At 43.0% G+C, this 17,305-nt stretch overlaps 1 protein-coding gene across 1 annotated transcript in view; it reads right to left on the bottom strand.

Moving 5' to 3' along the window:
• CUNH9orf85 (chromosome unknown C9orf85 homolog) overlaps positions 1-17,305 on the bottom strand; it is a 32,303-nt gene that overhangs the window by 3,343 nt on the left and 11,655 nt on the right. Inside the window, exons 2-3 of the mRNA XM_018562272.1 lie at positions 12,353-12,459; positions 1,168-1,281 (exon numbers count right to left, since the gene is read on the bottom strand). Coding sequence (XP_018417774.1) covers positions 1,168-1,281; positions 12,353-12,459 — 221 coding nt within the window. The remainder of the gene's footprint in view (positions 1-1,167; positions 1,282-12,352; positions 12,460-17,305) is intronic.

Here is a 17,305-nt window from a genome sequence, read left to right on the forward strand (position 1 = left end):
TGTGACTAAGAAAACATCCACTTGCCAGAAGCATGGGTGAGCAGGTGTATTTGTCAACCAAAGGACTGAAGAAGAAGGTGCCAATGAAAGCGTGGTTAATACAATCATAAAATTACCCTTTTTGTAATGCCATTTCCTTCAAAAATGAATGCTCACATCTCCTATTGTATGCCTGAAGGGACTACCATCACTAAAACTGCCCTAAACTGTTTCAATTATTCAAGGGATTTGAATAGCGTTGAAAATACAATATTAAGTGGCATTTGTAGACATTGAATTCAAAGCTGTGATTCTTCTAACAGGTTAACTCACTAAAAGAACTTTGTTGTATGCTCATCTGTATCACTAGGCCACAAACTGTAGAACCAGCATGCGATGATCTTCCAAAAAAAAAAACTTTATTCCACCTATGACTTAGGCCGAGTAAGGCAGAAATGCATCAGCGGTCATCTTTTGTATATATGCATGTGGAATAAAGTTTGATTTTCTTTGGAAGATCAACATGTGCTGGTTTTACAGTTTTTGAGCCTATCACTCCAGAAAAAGGGTCATCCGTGCACCAAATAAAGATTACAAAGATGCATGATGGGGGTGAGCTGTACGCCTTGTGTTTCTAGCCTTCACTAGGCCACTAGTATTTTGAAAGTTCAAAATATAGTGCACTAAAAAAAAAAAATTAAAAAAAAAAAGCTTGATTGTAGACATGTTAAAATTTAATAACTACACTAAAATAGCTCACATGGTACAACTGCAAATGCGTTTCAGCCACTAAGGGTCTTAATCACAGCTATAATTAAGGTTAAGTGGCTGAAATGCATCAGCAGTTGTACCAAGTGAGCCATTTTTGTTTATTTACAAATCCTTGGAACCAGTAATGCAGAGGAATTCAATTGGCGATGAAGGTCGAGCATGTACACCTTCTTATTTTCACTTCAGCCTGAATTACCAAACTTCACCTGCTAGGTCTCTTTTGCTCTACCAAGCTGTGGGATCCTACTATTGCTCCAGCAGGAGGAGTCGTCTCAATGCTTTGTGCAGATAATATCAATAAATTACTAATGCTAATTGGCTATGAGACCGTTGTTGCACCACAACTACAAGTTAATAGAATAATGATGTAAAGTTATCTTAGCATTGTATTTCAATGAATTACAATACACTACTTACGGATCAACAATGTCCTCTTTTTTCCCGCATTTGGCACAAAGTTCATGCTCAATAGCACATGGTTTGCATATGATGCGATAGGCATCCTTCACTGTTTTTTGAAGACATTTAACACTAGAAAAAAAAATGAATAAAAAAAATAAAAAAAATAGTAATAATATTATTAATCATGGCTACATAAATAAGTGTGCCAACCATAAAAAATATAATGGTAGTGCTATATGATCATTTGTCATAAATTAAAAGCAGCACAGCAGAAATAGAATATACAGAACAAAGCTGAACACACAGATATATTTAGCAAGCAGCAGAAAGACTGTAATGTTAGGCTTCATGAATATCCAACTGCTTTGTATTCCCCAGGATGTAGCCATAAGAAGTGTGACATCATCCTTGCCTAGGCACTGAGTGAGGAAGACAGGGCTGAGGTAAGTATAAACCCTAATTTTTTTCTCCCTACAGGTACATTTTATGCCTACTAACAGTAGGCAATTTGTGACGGCGGTCCAAACAGTGTAAGCGGACCCTTTTAATGCCTTCACCAATGGACTCATTTTTCCAATTCTCATGCACATTAAAAACACACATTTTCTTTAAGGCCTGGTTTGCACCCACGTAACAGCGAAATCAGCAGCTTAAATCTTAATGATTTATTGAAATGTCACATTATGCCATGTATGCTAACTTTTCTGGACTGCGCAGGGACCCTTCTTCAGGGCAGCACAGTGCTGAAGGGTCCCTGCGTGGTCCCGAAACGTTAGCCTACATGACATAATGTGACATTCCAATAAATCATTCAGAAGATTTAAAGGTGCATTTCGTGTGTGCTGGGGATTTCAGCTATTACTTGGAAGTTCTGCACGGTGCCATCCGTGACATCACTACGAGCACCACCATTACGTTATGGTCACAAAGTGCTATAAGGTGTGCATGTGGAATCTTTGTGATATCCTGGTTCACACATAGGCGTTATCATGCAGAATCAGTCGCGCGATACCGCGCAAACCACAAAAACCCATACAAGATAAAGGCGACAGTTTACACCTTAGCGTTGTGTCGCACGTGCGATAATGCCTGTCGCACAATAAGATGCAAGAGCCATTTACAGGCGGATGCCGTTTTATTCCCATAGACATCCCGATGCATTGAGAACCGTGCAATTTTCATGCAGTTTTTAAAAGCAAAATCATGCAAAAAAAAAAAAAAACACCACGTGACAAATGTGCGAAAACAGCTTAAAACCGCAATCGCCTAGGTGTGAATAAGGCCTTAATGTGCTCGGGTCACTTCCAAGTAAAAGTACCATTCCGACAGATGAATTTTGACAAATGGCCGTGTGCAGGGCAAGCTACAATGTAAGTTGTAATTGTTACATTTTAAAAAGGACTAGTACATTAGCATGTTAACACCTGTATGTGGAATTTTAGTTGGGTTTGGGTTTAGATCTCTCCCACTCCCCTGGAGCAGAGGGGGATTGAGGTTGATGGGACCGGTCTAAAAGCCAGCTGGGATTGTGGTTTGGGTGAGTACATCTGTTATTTTAGCTCCCTAGACAAAACAAGCACTTAACCCTTGCAGTGCGGGGGTAGCCACACTGCAATGGTTAAAGATTTTATTTGACTGAAGTTCTTCTAAAAAGGAAAAAACTATGTTGCTAGTCAGAATTATCTTGGCAAATGCTAACTACATGTCATTCTTTATCCTGACACACTGGAACACTTGGATATCTGTTAAATGTACAGAATGTGTGGAAAAAAAGGTAGTTGAAAAGAGACATGAAGAACCAAAAGTAAGACTAGAGCATTGAAGACAGAACAGCGCATGAACAATGGTCAATTCATAAATAGTTAATTTGTCTTTCTAAATTTAGATACAGACCATCTAAATACATCAACCCCCAACCCAATTCTAAGAAATGTTATAAAACGCTTATGAAATATATAAACTTGTGAAGACAATTATATTTAGCTTTAAGATTGGAATAATACAATAGTATGTTTTAGATTGTAAGCCCTCACGGGCAGGGCCCTCCTTACCATCTTGTCTTACATTGTATTGTGACTGTAATGTCTTTCTTATATTGTAAAGCGCTGTGCAAACTATTGGCGCTACATAAATCCTGTATAATTACATCGAAGCACAGAGAATTTTGCAAAAATATGACAGAAAAATTATTTGAATAATGATTTGATGAGCAATCTCACAGTACCAGAAGACAGATTCATTATGCTATATATGCAGTTAAACATCACAAAAAAAAAACAAAAACACCACACAGCATAAATGTTAAAATTAGACAGAGATTAACATTTCTAATCAAATTACACAACTGAAGCAGAAAAAAAAAAAATTGACTTCCTTGAAGATGTAATCTTTTTCTCTATTGTCACTTGCTATGCTACAGAATGAATCTGAAATACGATGACTCATTGAAATAAGATGGCCAGTAGGGTACTACTCTGAGGACAGAAATGTTTCAGACCACATACACAGTAGCATGTGTAAAAAGCAGGCACTTTAATGGGGCCAAGAATCACCTGGATAAACAAGGAAGCTACAAGCTTTTATTTGTTGGTGGTTGCAGAGTGTGAATGTAAAAGAGGATTATAAACCCTTAAAGTGACATTAAAGTAAAATGTTTTCCCCCTCCCCCCAATGTTAATGAAAGTACTTACCTTAAATTATGTCTCTTAATCCAATCGTCTTCTTTCCGGTCGTTTTCATCTGTCCCTCCAGCGCTATGGCAGGTCTCCGATCCAGCGCTGACTCCTCTGAGCTTGCTGGCACTTCTGATCCCACAGTGTCTGCATGCGTCCATAGACTTACCTTGTCTCTCCCTGCGTCCCGGCCGAAAATGTGAACTGCGCACGCGCCCGCCCGAGGTTCTTCACATTTTCGGACGGGAGTGCGCAGGGAAGACACAGGTGAGTATTAACCTCTGTTAAAGTGTTTTGTTTTTTTGACACTTTTCGCATAGATCTACTGCTTGCTAGCAGTAAATCTATGCAAAAAAAAACAGAGGCTTTAATTTCCAAGGTGCTGGATGTTCTAATCACTGAGAAACAACGCTGCACTGACACAGAGGATGCAACACAAATTGCAGTATGTTAGCTGCAGTTCCTACGATTTAGTGTGCAAGGGGTGTGTTCAGCAGTAACTCTTTCCCATCCAGATAAAACTGGCTCTGTAGTAATTCTGTGCACCACATAGGTTACAGCAGCAGTGACTGCCACCTCCTGAAGACCAGGGGGCATGTCTAAGGGCAGGTTCACACCACAAACAGTGGTTTCCAGAGCGGTCAACCTCTGGAACGCACTGTATCGAATTCCGGCCCCCTACGTTCAGGGTTGGGAGGGGGCGTGGCAGTGTGTTGAATGGCACCGCAGTCCCACTCCCAGTGCGATCGCCCACACCCGAACGCGTGGCACTGCCAGCGTCCCGATCCAGTGTGAGCTGCAAGCACTATTTTTGCAGATTGCATTGGACCAGAACGCAGGCACCTATGTGCCACATGTTCGGGTGAGGGCGATCACCCGAAGCAAGAACCAGAACAGGTTTATTCTTATTCTGATTGAGTAATCTTGGCATAAGATATTTGTTCTGTAGCACTGTTGATCTGCCATTGTGTAAAAGCAGGTAGACAAAAAAAAAAGAAAATGTATCCTTGCAAAGAAAGCAATAATACCTGTCCCGCTGCCCATGTCACCAAACTTCCCCGTGCTGATACAAGTTTGATTAAAAAATCTTCTGCCAAGCATACGTCACCACTGTGTCCTGCAGTGATGCAAGGGCTGGCGGAGGACACAGCAGTATGCAGTGGAAGATGACAGTATCTGATACTTTCGGAAGTGACAAATGCTGAACATGCTTCAGAAAGCTTAGATCTTTAATGTAGTGGAGTTCGATGGCAGACAGCAGGATAAGCAAGTATTTATTGCTGGCTTTATGGGTTTAAAATGACAACAATGGTGATGGTATGTCCCTTGGCATCCTCACATCCAATACATTGTACTGGACCTGATGACTCAAGGATTCCTAGATCCTAGAAAGAGGCTGGAGTACTCAGTCCCCCTTCACAGTAGAGTCTTACCATTACATCAGGGGCCGCAAGTGCAGCAGCATGGCAGAGAGTGGGAGGCAAATATCTGTCATTTTCTGAATGGATCGCTCCCTCCCTGGATTAGTGTCATTCATTTCCATGTTGCTGGCACCCGGCCAGTCCGCACCATGCAAATACGTGACGATGTGCAAAAACTTCAGGGCACCTCCGAGGAAGCCAGAAAGCACCCCAGGGTTGAGAAAGGCCGGAGGATACAATATTGTTAAAAGTACTATTATTTGCCATAAAGTGTTTTCCACAGTTTCTATTCCCATCATTTAACAAAGGAGGATTCATTTCCTAGCATAGATAGTTCTTGACTGCTGGATTGCAAGTAAACATTTAAGAATTCTCACAGACTACAACCCTCAATGATTACAGAACAGAAACCAGTGTATGCTTGGCTTACTATCAGCTTCTGCATCTGTGTACTGAAATTATGAAACTCCCCTACATCACATTGAAAATGAAGATCAGAAAAATCTGGTTTCTAAATGCACACATTTCAAAAGCCCCAGTTATCAAGCAAGAGTTGCTACAGAGAATTTAGGTTAGTTATGTGAAGTGAATTGGCTGCATTCTTCGATACTGTTAGCCGAGTGACTCACTGTGACATTACATGATGAAAAAATGTTTGAAATGTAAGGGTTCCCACACCCATGACAAGTACATTCTGCTTTATCCTCTACTGGCACTGTTGGACTAGCAAATGTCTCCTCGCCTTCAGGAATATATTTTTCTTAGGAGATCTCCCACCCCATTTATAGGAACCTATTTCAGATCAGGTCAGTTGTTTGTGTTAGAAGACCTGTATTTGACAAATTAAATACAATTTAGTTTTCTGTCTTATAAGCATTTGTATTTCTTACATTGTATTGGGTCTTCCAAATCCCTTTTTAAATTATCAGCCTGCGGGCAGCAAACTAAAGACAACCTGTTGAAGGTACACTGGTTTCGTTTCTCAGCTTAGAATACCACATATTTCTAAATCGGTGAAATAGAAAGTTCTGAAGCAAACATCATCAATGTAAGAAACAGGCAATGCTCCAACACATAACCATGTTTGGTACATTCTCGGGGCTAAAAATTAATTTTGCCAAAAGCGAATTATTGCCCCTATCACACAACTTTACCTTAGACACCTCTACGTGGACTGAGTCTTACAAAATACAAATTAGACAACGTTCCGTTAAATATTTGGGTATTCATATTCCTCGCCTAGCCACGGATCTTTATTCACTAAACTATACACCCCTCATACAAAAAATTCTAAACGAACTCCGCATCTGGCAATTACTCCCACTCACCACCCTAGGCAGATGCCACCTGATACGCATGATTAGTTTTGCCCGCCTGTTGTACCCAATGCAAACAATCCCAATCCTGATTAAACATAAAGACATTCAAACCCTCAACAGCGCCCTCTCCAAGTTTATTTGGAGAGGGAAAAAACCCAGAATTGCATTGTACAAACTCCAAAGCCCCGCTACCGACCTTGGTGCCAATCTACCCAACATCAGATTATTTAACCTAGCCAGTATTTTCCGCCACGTTAGAGATTGGATATCTGATACCTCATTCTTCACCAACACACCATTAGAGAGCCACCCAGCGTCCCCGTGGTCACTATCGGGTATTTTACACACCCCACTTCCCCTCCTCCCACCACACATCAAACAAAATATCTTGTTAAGAGACACGATAATTACTTGGAGGGAAGTCAGGAAACTTTATCGCCTACCTGGGGCAATCTCCCCTTTGATGCCCATCACGTCTACCCCGGCCTTCCCAGCCGGGCTCGACTCAAAAGCTTTCAGGGGCTGGGAACTTCTGGGTATCCATACCCTGCAAGACATACTGACACCTCAGGGACACTGCAAGACCCTCCTCACCTTGTGCAAGGAACACCGCGTTCCCTCTACACATTTTTTGCAGCACGCCCAGATACATCATTTCTGCTGAAAAACCTCCCTCCCGCTAGCACTGGACTACAATACTCCCAATTCCGCACGCTACTCTCCTCACCAACCCGCAAACTACCTCTTTCCTTTTTGTACCGACACATACTCCCACACTGCCTCATCACTACCTCCAGCCCTTCCTACCTACATAGCCAAGTGGGCCGACCTGCTTCTTCTAACTCCAGAAGACACACATTCTGTAATACTGTCAGGTTGGAGACACCTGAGGAAAGCAATAACTATTGAAGCATGGAGGGAAGTACAATTCAAATTGATACACAGAGCCTATTATGGCTTTAACTCACCCAATAACCCTCCAGGCTGGTTGACCCATTGTCCAAAATGCCAATTACCGATGCCTGACCTAACCCACCTTATATGGCTATGTCCCTTTATCCAATCCCTATGGACTGAAATCATTGCCTTCATGAATATGAAATCGGACAGACAGAGAATGCCTTCCCCTGACATCTCCCTATTTCACTCCCCTTCCCCAGACTCTGTCACAACACATCCCTCCCTCACTCGCTGTGAACACCTCTGCATCTTAAGTGCGAAGAAGGCCATATTGACCGGCTGGCTGTCTCCTACTTCGCCCACACTCAGTACATTTACTCAGTCATAATTCAAAGACTCATGATACTGGATAAACTAAGCGCACAGTTCGATCTTCATCTCACAGGTAGATTCTTCGATACCTGGTCCAGGTATTTAAACGTCTGAACTCCCTGCACAACAATTACAAGATATTATGACTACCTTCCAGTACTCCTCATGGTTTCTCCGCGCCAAACTTGACGGATCCCTCGGAGCACTAGATGTTCTCTGATAATCCTTAAGACTCCCCGACATTCCTTAGGCCCTCTCTACACAAAAGTGGTTCTACGATCTCTCCACTAATCCAGCGATTTCTTTCATCAGAACATTCACTTGAATGATCCAGGATCAGTTACAGTATTGATATATTTATTTATTTTTTCCTTCTTTCTTTGAATTGATTTACTTATTTCTGTTTACACATAGCGATCTATGGACTACATATCTTAAGGTGAAGTTCCCTATGCCACACACACATGTTAAATTTGCGGCAATGTATATGGTCCTGTATTTTATCCTCACCACATGTTGTGAACACATTCTGATTTCTTTAAGAAAATGCCTCATCACTATGTAACCTGCAATAATAACAATAAAAATTGATATGCAAAAAAAAAAAAAAAAAAGAGAGACAGGCAATTAGCATTTTCTGAAGATGACATCAGCAGTTGATGCCTACATACACTATATTGCCAAAAGTATTGGGACGTCTGCCTTCAGACGCACATGAACTTTAATGGCATTGCAGTCTTAATCTGTAGGGTTCAATATTGAGTTTGCCCACCCTTCTTCTGGGAAGGCTGTCCCCAAGGTTTAGGAGTGTGTCTATGGGAATGGTTGACCATTCTTCCAGAAGCGCATTTGTGAGGTCAGGTACTGATGTTGGACGAGAAGGCCGGGCTCGCAGTCTCCACTCTAATTCATCCCAAAGGTATTCTATCGGGTTGAGGTCAGAACTCTGTGCAGGCCAGTCAAGTTCCTCCACCCCAAACTCGCTCATCCTTGTCTTTATGGACCTTGCTTTGTGCACTGGTGCGCAGTCATGTTGGAACAGGAAGGGGCCATCCCCAAACTGTTCCCACAAAGTTGGGAGCATGGAATTGTCCAAAATGTCTTGTTATGCTAATGCAATAAGAGTTCTCTTCAATGGGACTAAGGGGCCAAGCCCAACCCCTGAAAAACAGCCCCACACCATAATCCCCCCTCCAATAAACTTTACACTTGGCACAATGGAGTCAGGCAAGTACCGTTCTCCTGGCAACCACCAAACTCAGACACATCCATCGGATTGCCAGCCAGAGAAACATGATTTGTCACTCCAGAGAACACGTCTCCACTTCTCTAGAGTCCAGTGGCGGCGTGCTTCACACCACTGCATCCGACGTTTTGCACTTGGTGATGTAAGGCTTGGATGCAGCTGCTCGGCCATGGAAACCCATTCCATGAAGCGCTCTACGCACTGTTGTTGTGCCAATCTGAAGACCACACGAAGTTTGGAGGTCTGTAGCTATTGACTCTGCAGACAGTTGGCGACTTCTGTGCACTTCAGCATGCTCTGACACGGCACTGTAATTTTAAGTGGCCTACCACTTCGTGGCCGAGTTGACAGTTGACTAACAGTTGATCGTGGAATATTTAGTAGCAAGGAAATTTCACGGAACACCTGAATCCAATCATTTTGAGGGGTGTCCCAATACTTTTGGCAATATAGTGTATTTCTCGTACCGGGGATCTGCTAGGCAGAAAAGGGTGGAGGTTTCAACAATTTGCCAGTCAGAATCCGGCATTAATGCAGTGCAAATCCAAATGTCTTTATCAAATAATTTGTAATGGTTTTAAATGTTGTCGGGGACCCCTTTAATCACGCACACTGGACTGTAAAGTTTTGGGGCAGTTGGAGTAGTTTGAGGCCGTGTCTAGTATAATCTGTACTGATGATACTAGCCACTGTACCAGAACATGTGCAATATAATTGAAATGTACAAAAGAGGTGCTTGAATGTGATTCACAAGTACCTCAGAGGCCCCCTCTCATTCATGCAAAATTCAGCTTAAAAGTTGAGGGTCAGCCTGTATCTTTCCATCTCTACATTCATCTTTTATTGTGCCTGTACTTTATTTATACCACCAGTATCAAAGAATGACAGATTTACTTCAATTTACTAATGCATATAAGGTCTAATTTGTGCATCTACCACAGGTGTCCAGTCTGCCCGTCAAGTGCTTATCTGCATTTGAATAATGTGTCTTGCAAAAACAGACAGCTAGAATAAAAATTTACAGCATTTGTCTATAATGTGTAATTGCAAAAGTAACCATTATCAGTCACAGCTCCCAGCTTTCCCTCTTTGGAACATCTCTCGGTTTGTTTCTCCTTCGCAACTATCCCATTTTTTCGTCTCACGTATACAGAACAGAAAATTAAGGTAAATATCCCCCAATTGGACGCAGTTGGCAAAGAAAAAAAAACTGTCCGGCTTTCAACATTGCCTACTGTCAGAAAGTTTTAGCTTTAGACATGTTTTAATAAATGTGCTTGGTAAATCCCCCCCTATGGTGACTGTTGCGTAATTAAGTGTCTGTAATTAAATGAAAACATGCCCTTCACACATGAAGCTTTGATCTTTTTCCTGCAAATGATTAAACATGACAAGGCTATGGGACTGTAAAATAACATACACAATTCTTGCACACTAACATACACAGGGGGGAAATTTATCAAAAGTGGAGCAGACAAAATTTGGAGCAGTTGCCCAGAGCAACCAATCAGCTTCTCTCAGTTAAGCTTTGAAAATGAAAGAGAGAAGCAGATTGGTTGCTATGCACAGCTGCTCCAGATTGTCTGCTCCAGTTTTGATAAATCCCCCTCACAGTATATGTGACAGTCACTGTAATCTGAAGAAACCCATGTACAGTAGACTCCCAAGGCCTGTACTTGCAATTACAATAGGTGTAGAGGACAGCAGGTTAACCACTTGAGTACCAGAGTTGTTTAATGGCGAGACCAGAATAATATCCACATCTTTCTAGACCGTCTAGGGTAGTAGAGAGGGTTACATGTGGGGCAGCTAAGAAAAGGATTATGTCATCTGCACAGAGGGCTAATTTTTGGTCTGTGAACAGATATGTATGCCTCTTAGTGTGTGTGTGTGTGTGTGTGTGTGTGTTGCCAAGGTGCAGCAGACAGGGTATATATTAATAAATGGGCAGCCCTGATGACTACCATGTTGTAGGTGGAACAATGGTGGTATCCAGTCACCGGTACCAATTCTTTGCATTGGAGCATGATAAGGTAGCTCAACCGAAGCAGAAAATTTGCCTCCTATACAAAGCTTGGCAAACACTGCATATAATTATAACTACTCAACAGAAACAAATGTCTTTCAGGGTATCTAATAAAACTAAAATTCTGCTACCAGCATTGTGGGGTGAAGCCCGTTTGTTCACGTGTATAAGAGAATCTATAACTATAAAAGTCGCTTATAAATTGCTAGAAAAATGAAGCAGCCTTCATTGACGGCAGGTATGTGGGATGTGCAGAAGTTAAACAGGTTGTCTATATGGCCCCCTACTGATGACTGGAAGGTATGTCCCAACCTGTTGGCATTGCTGGTGCCCACAAGCACTCTGTGATTCAGTAGAGCCTGACTGGCTCACACTGCATTACAAAAGGATTATATCAAGGCAACATAAAAAAGACAGATTCAGGTACTTACACTAGCTGTTGTTATAAATATATAACTGGGAAAAAATGCTAACCCCTATATCCACCTGCAATTCTGCTTTAACCTGGGAACTTTTCTGTTGAAATGATAACATGCCTCATTCAGCAGTACAGCGAGAGGTGATAGTTCCCCAAAATCTCTATGTAATAAGTGAAAAGATGTTCAGCTATGAAAGCTGGAGAGTACTGGTTGTGGGTTTGGGTCACATGGGCACTTGGCCATCACTCACAGGAGTGGCAAGCCCTCGCTTTGCAGCCGTTTTCAACTCAACAATCACCTCTTTTTTTATGTAATGCACCCAGTAAATTATGAAGGACCTCCTCTATGAACAATGAGAGAGGCAAGTTATTTAATAGCATTTTTTGCAGCGAATATCATGAAAGCAATGTATTAAAAAGTGTTATTACTTTAGTTAGATCTTTTCCTAAAGTAAAAGACTGAAAAGGCCCATAAACCAAATATTTTGGACAGTATGTACTGTAGAACTACAATATCTGATGTGCGTTGCTGCTCAAAGGTTACCCTAATGCATCTTTCAGGTGTATTTCCATTTTAGGCCATGTTTAAAGTTACCACATAATCTGCTTTAATAATGGATCTCTTTCAAGAGAGACTTTAAATACACAGTTACTGTTCCAGCCACGCGCTTTATGGAAGAAGTTTCAGATTTCAGATAAAAGCTTTATTGTTTTCCAACTCATTCATGTTTTTCCCAAAGGCATTAACTGGAAGCTTGGCAAAACCTTGAGTAAATGATACAATTCTATAGGGCCGCTTCCTTATTACAACTGTGATGTTACTTACCATTTCTTAGGCTGAGACAGTGGCTTGTACTTGCTGAACTTCACTTTCCACGCCAGTACATCCTTGCAGCGCTGGCAAACCCCATCATGTAACTTGGAATTTATCTTCTGAAATATTAAAAACAGAGAAAACAATAAAGAGGAGCACAACAGACTTTCTGATGTGTTCTATGGTCAATATGGAAATGTGATATATAGACACAAGCCTATATTTGAGCCAATCATGGGCGCAAATCCTAGACCTTTCCAGATGTGAAGTTTGGAATTTAATCAATCAGATCTATAGAATTTTCCCAATTGCGAGTTCTCATACTACATAGTGGTTAGCAAATGGATAAATGTCGGATATTCAAAAACTTTTGCGTAGTCCCTTCGAAAAACTACACACCATTTCGTTTGGCAAATCATTTATTACGAGATCTGCCACTAGCTGAACAAAGATGTCTTCTAGACTGCTACCATTGCAATAGCAACACAGATGTCTGTTGAACTGTGTTAAAACAACTTCAGAGAGTGCGATTTGTTTTGTCATAAATATACCAAGATCTACTTCATCAGTCAACACATCCCACTAATCTTGCACTATTCCTCAATGATCCTGTCCCCTCAGGCTTATTTCACATGCCTCTCACCTCTCACTAGCGACTCCTGTGTCTTATGACCTGGATTTTAATACTCAGAGCAGCCCTGAAGCTATAGACATGTATGACTTTAGCATACTTCTTCAAGCATGTCTGTGAAGTGTCCGGGGGCTGCCACAAAGAGACTGCACTACTCAGTGCATTTAAAATTACAACATTTATATGCCTCGTTCACAGTGCACTGGATGTGAGAAAGCATCCAGTGCAGAGTTGACATTTTTACAGACAATCATCTGCCTGCAGCAGGACCACCTCTGAGAGGCCAGACAGCACAATAGGCAGCTATTGCCTGAACGCAGCAAACATTTAGACTCAATGTCTCAAGTCATTTGGCACAGTACATCATTTTGTACTAAACTTGGCCATGCACCAGTCCTGGTCGTGGTGACTTGGGCAAAATTCGACCAGTGTGTGGTCCAAACAAGACATCCAGCCGTTAGCATGAACAAACAGTGTATGGCCAGCTTTGCAGGATGCTTCGCAAAGGTAGACCTGGCTTAAAAACACTGCTGACAAGGATTGCAATGTAACGAGCCCTACATATGTAAGCAAGTACAACCCAGAGGCCCATGGTGCAGCGACTTGGCCCCCCTCACGCTCTGCCTCTTCCCCGGCTTCTCCCCGCCCCTGTCTGTCACTTTTGCCGTCTATGTAACAGTAGTTTGAATGTATTTATCGGTTTAGGAAATGTAAAGCGCACTGGTAGTGGAGGGATGCCTTGTCAGGGGTGTGCGCGTGCATGACTGCTGCGCCACTGGTAGTTTTGCCACTAAATCAGAAATACATTTTACAGCATTGCAGAATGGCATTGGCTATAGAGGACTATAAATCCAAGCAATAATGACTACCAAGAGATAGAGAACTACACTTCCCAGCAATACCATTATACAGCAATGCAGAACAGCATCAGATATTTAGAACTACAAATCCCAGCAAGGACCCCCCGGTCCAGACAGAACGGAAGCCGCACCCCTGCGCAACCACCCCCTCCCCGCCCCCCTTCATCTACACCTACCACACTACAAGTGATAGTACTCACCAAGTACTGCCTCTCCCCCCCGCATTTTCCCCTTACCTCTGACAAGCGCCACACATGGGGTAAACTCTCTCAATTTTTCAGCAATGCAGAATACCACCAGCTATAATGGTGGTCTTTAGAAGGCCCAACCTGGTGGCCACCTACAGCGCCTGATTATAGGGCCGCGTCTGCCTGATCCAGCCAGCCCTGATCACATACCGAGGCAATCTGGGCTGGCTGTACCAGGTAGACGCGGCATGTTAGAGGGCCCCCTGCTGGTGCTTCCCGAGCACCTCCTTGACAGGCAGCGAGCAGCGGCCGCACCGATCATAGAGCCGTCGGATGCGGCGGGCGGCCGTGTGCAAGTGGCAGCGGGGGTCAAGGGCCCATTCGAGGTGGCTTCAGAGAGGCCCGGGGGGCAATTGCCACCCTGCCCCCCGGCCCAGTCCGCCCCTGCATGTGCCACATAATAGGGTTTATACACATAACACATGCACTTTGGGGATGAAAACAAACATTTTTATACTGTTCCTCATATCCATTTAATTAAAACAATACTTTAAAGAATCTGCAGCATGTACAATAGGAAACAGACACACACACACACACACACCATATGCATATACTGTATACACGCACAGGAAATTCTTAGATCTTAGCTGGACTTGATTCCTCCACCAAGGTCACTGTGGTCTTACAGAAGCTTGGTCTGCTTTACACTACAAACCATATAATAGTATAGTGATTTTACCATTATGCAAAGATAGAAGTAACCACCTTACCTTCATGCTCTAGATCAGAGGTCACTAAATGGAGGACCGCAGTCCGTACACAGACCTAGTGGCGGTTCTGTCTTGACTGTGATTGCTGACCTACGCAGAGTTATGGCTGGCTGACAGTGCATCCACTTCCAGCCCTAACCTAGAGCTGGCGTCCTAGCAACCAATGACATCAGGCAGGGCCATATGCCCTGTACAGCCACCCAGATCACTTGTATTAGCCACGATCAAGCCGCATGCCCTTCTCCGTGCACCCCTTGCCGTGGTCTTCAGGGTTCCCTGCTCTAATGGAGGGGCCCAGGACCATGGCAAACAGTGTCAGAAAGAGGGACCGAAGCAGACAGGGAACGTCAGTTCCACAATCTGTTCTGTGATCACTGAATGATCTGTATTGGAGGGCAGGTAAGGCAGAGGTCTAATTGACCCCTGATGTCTCCATAAAAAGAACAGGTCACGTCCAAATGCTGTCACATACGGGCTTGTTAGCAGCTATGTGATGGCAAAAGTTAACTTGGGGAAAAAAAAGGAAATAAAAAACCCAATTCTGCAGCCCCTGCCATCTGATTCTAATGAGCATGTGCACGTAAGGCATGCATGTGTATGTACATGGGGGGGGGGAGAAAACAGTGCGATGCATCGTGATTGGCACATCAGCACTGTGCCTTGGATCACACACAGTACAGCTGCTGGTGTGAATGCAGCCTAAATGGAGGAATGTGGTAATGACACAAACTGAGTGACCCTTTTGTCCGAACCACGATTCACAAACTCGGCTCCTTGATCATTTTATTGCACTTGAATTTGAGTGCAATACCCCTGCTCTAGATGCAACATTCTCTTTGTTTATAAGTGGGTAAATCTTGTTAGCTTCAGAATTATAGTAACAGAAGTGCTGACTAAATTTGTATGCCCATTCCTAAAAAGTATTCTTAATTCTTATTTGCGCATTACCACAACCCATAGGTGTGAATAGACCTAAAGAAAACCCGCCATATAAGAAACATGGAAGCTGTGATTGCTCCTCCTAAACAAATGCTAGCTGCTTTGCAGTCATGCTGACTCTCTTTCACCAAGACCGAGTCATTGACAAGTATGAAGAGGAAGAGTCTTTTCTGACCTACATACTTATACAAGTCAGTGACTCAGTCAGTTCTGAAGTAAAATTGAAGCCAAAAGGTCAAAATAACAGAAGGAGATCATCAGGGGCGTAACTAGAAATCACAGGGCCCCATAGCAAAATTTTGTATGGGGCCCTGTGATGTCTAGTTATACCCCTTGCAGAGCAAACTTGAGATAACAACACAGACCACCTGAGGGTGACCCTGCAGTGCCCCACCCCCTCCCCTGCTGTGGACCACGGGCCTCGCCTCCTCTTCCACCGCCGCTGCTGGCTCTCATTGACTCAGCAGCGGCTGTGGAGACGAACGCACTGCTGCACAGATTACTGTCAGTGATCTGAACAGTGGCGTGTTTCTCTTTAGAGCCGCCAGTGAAAGCCACCAGCAGAGGATGTCATAGCGACCCAGGCGGTCCGCTTGGCATCTGGCCGGGCCCCCCTGTGCCCCATAGTGGCCGCCTGGGTCGCTATGGCGATTGTTACGCCACTGGATATCATCAAAGCAGCCCCCTTGTTTTCCTTATAACAGGTTTACTTTGAACATAGTATCCCACCCCAAAAATTACCTCAAAATGTCAGTTTGAAGCAAATTTTATTGCTTGAAATGTCAGTGATCTGACAGATTGCATATATGAATTAATAACGTCAAACCAAACGTCAAGTATTAGCATATTAATGACAAATAGAAGACTTTCAAATCTCTGCCAAGAACTCCTGTTTCAGGAGTTTTTCTGAATCTATATCCATACCAGGGATTTGGTCTTATTAAAAACAAGTGCAATAAAGCGCTTGGTTTATTAGAACTTCATAAAATGAGTCACTTTTTTGTTCTTGCACAAATGAGTTCTTGCTGGTTACTTCATAAGTAGAGCCGTCATTATTTGGCAGTAATTCAGAAGCATGTGCTTCCAGTCTGTTAAAGGTTGTGTGTAATTATGCATACTGGAAATCTATATTTAACATTTCTTATTTTCCAATTGTTGTCTGGTAATAAACAGAAATTAAAGGATAATTAAACCCTCAGAGTTTGTTTTGCATAAATCTACTGCTAGCTAGCAGTTACCAAAAAAGGTTAAAACTTACATGTGTCTCCATCGCGCGCTCCCGTCCGAAAATCTGAAAAATGCTCGGGTAGCCGCAAAGGATCACGGGGCAGGTGCATGCGCAGCAGAGATCTTTGGCCAGGAGAAGAGGGGGGAGACACAAGGTAAGTCGATGCATGCAGCCCGGCAATGTGTGCCCGCACAGACACCGTGGGACACAGAAGACCCGACAGTCAGCGCTGGATCAGAGACCCGAACCAGCGCTGGAGGGACTCCTGAAAACTACTGGAAAGAAGAAGATGATCGGAACAAGAGGCATTATTTAAGATAAGTGATTACACCAGCATGGCGGGGGG

This window comes from Nanorana parkeri, unplaced genomic scaffold, assembly GCF_000935625.1.
Source record: "Nanorana parkeri isolate BGI_ZX_2015 unplaced genomic scaffold, ASM93562v1 scaffold569, whole genome shotgun sequence".
Lineage (NCBI taxonomy): Eukaryota > Metazoa > Chordata > Amphibia > Anura > Dicroglossidae > Nanorana > Nanorana parkeri.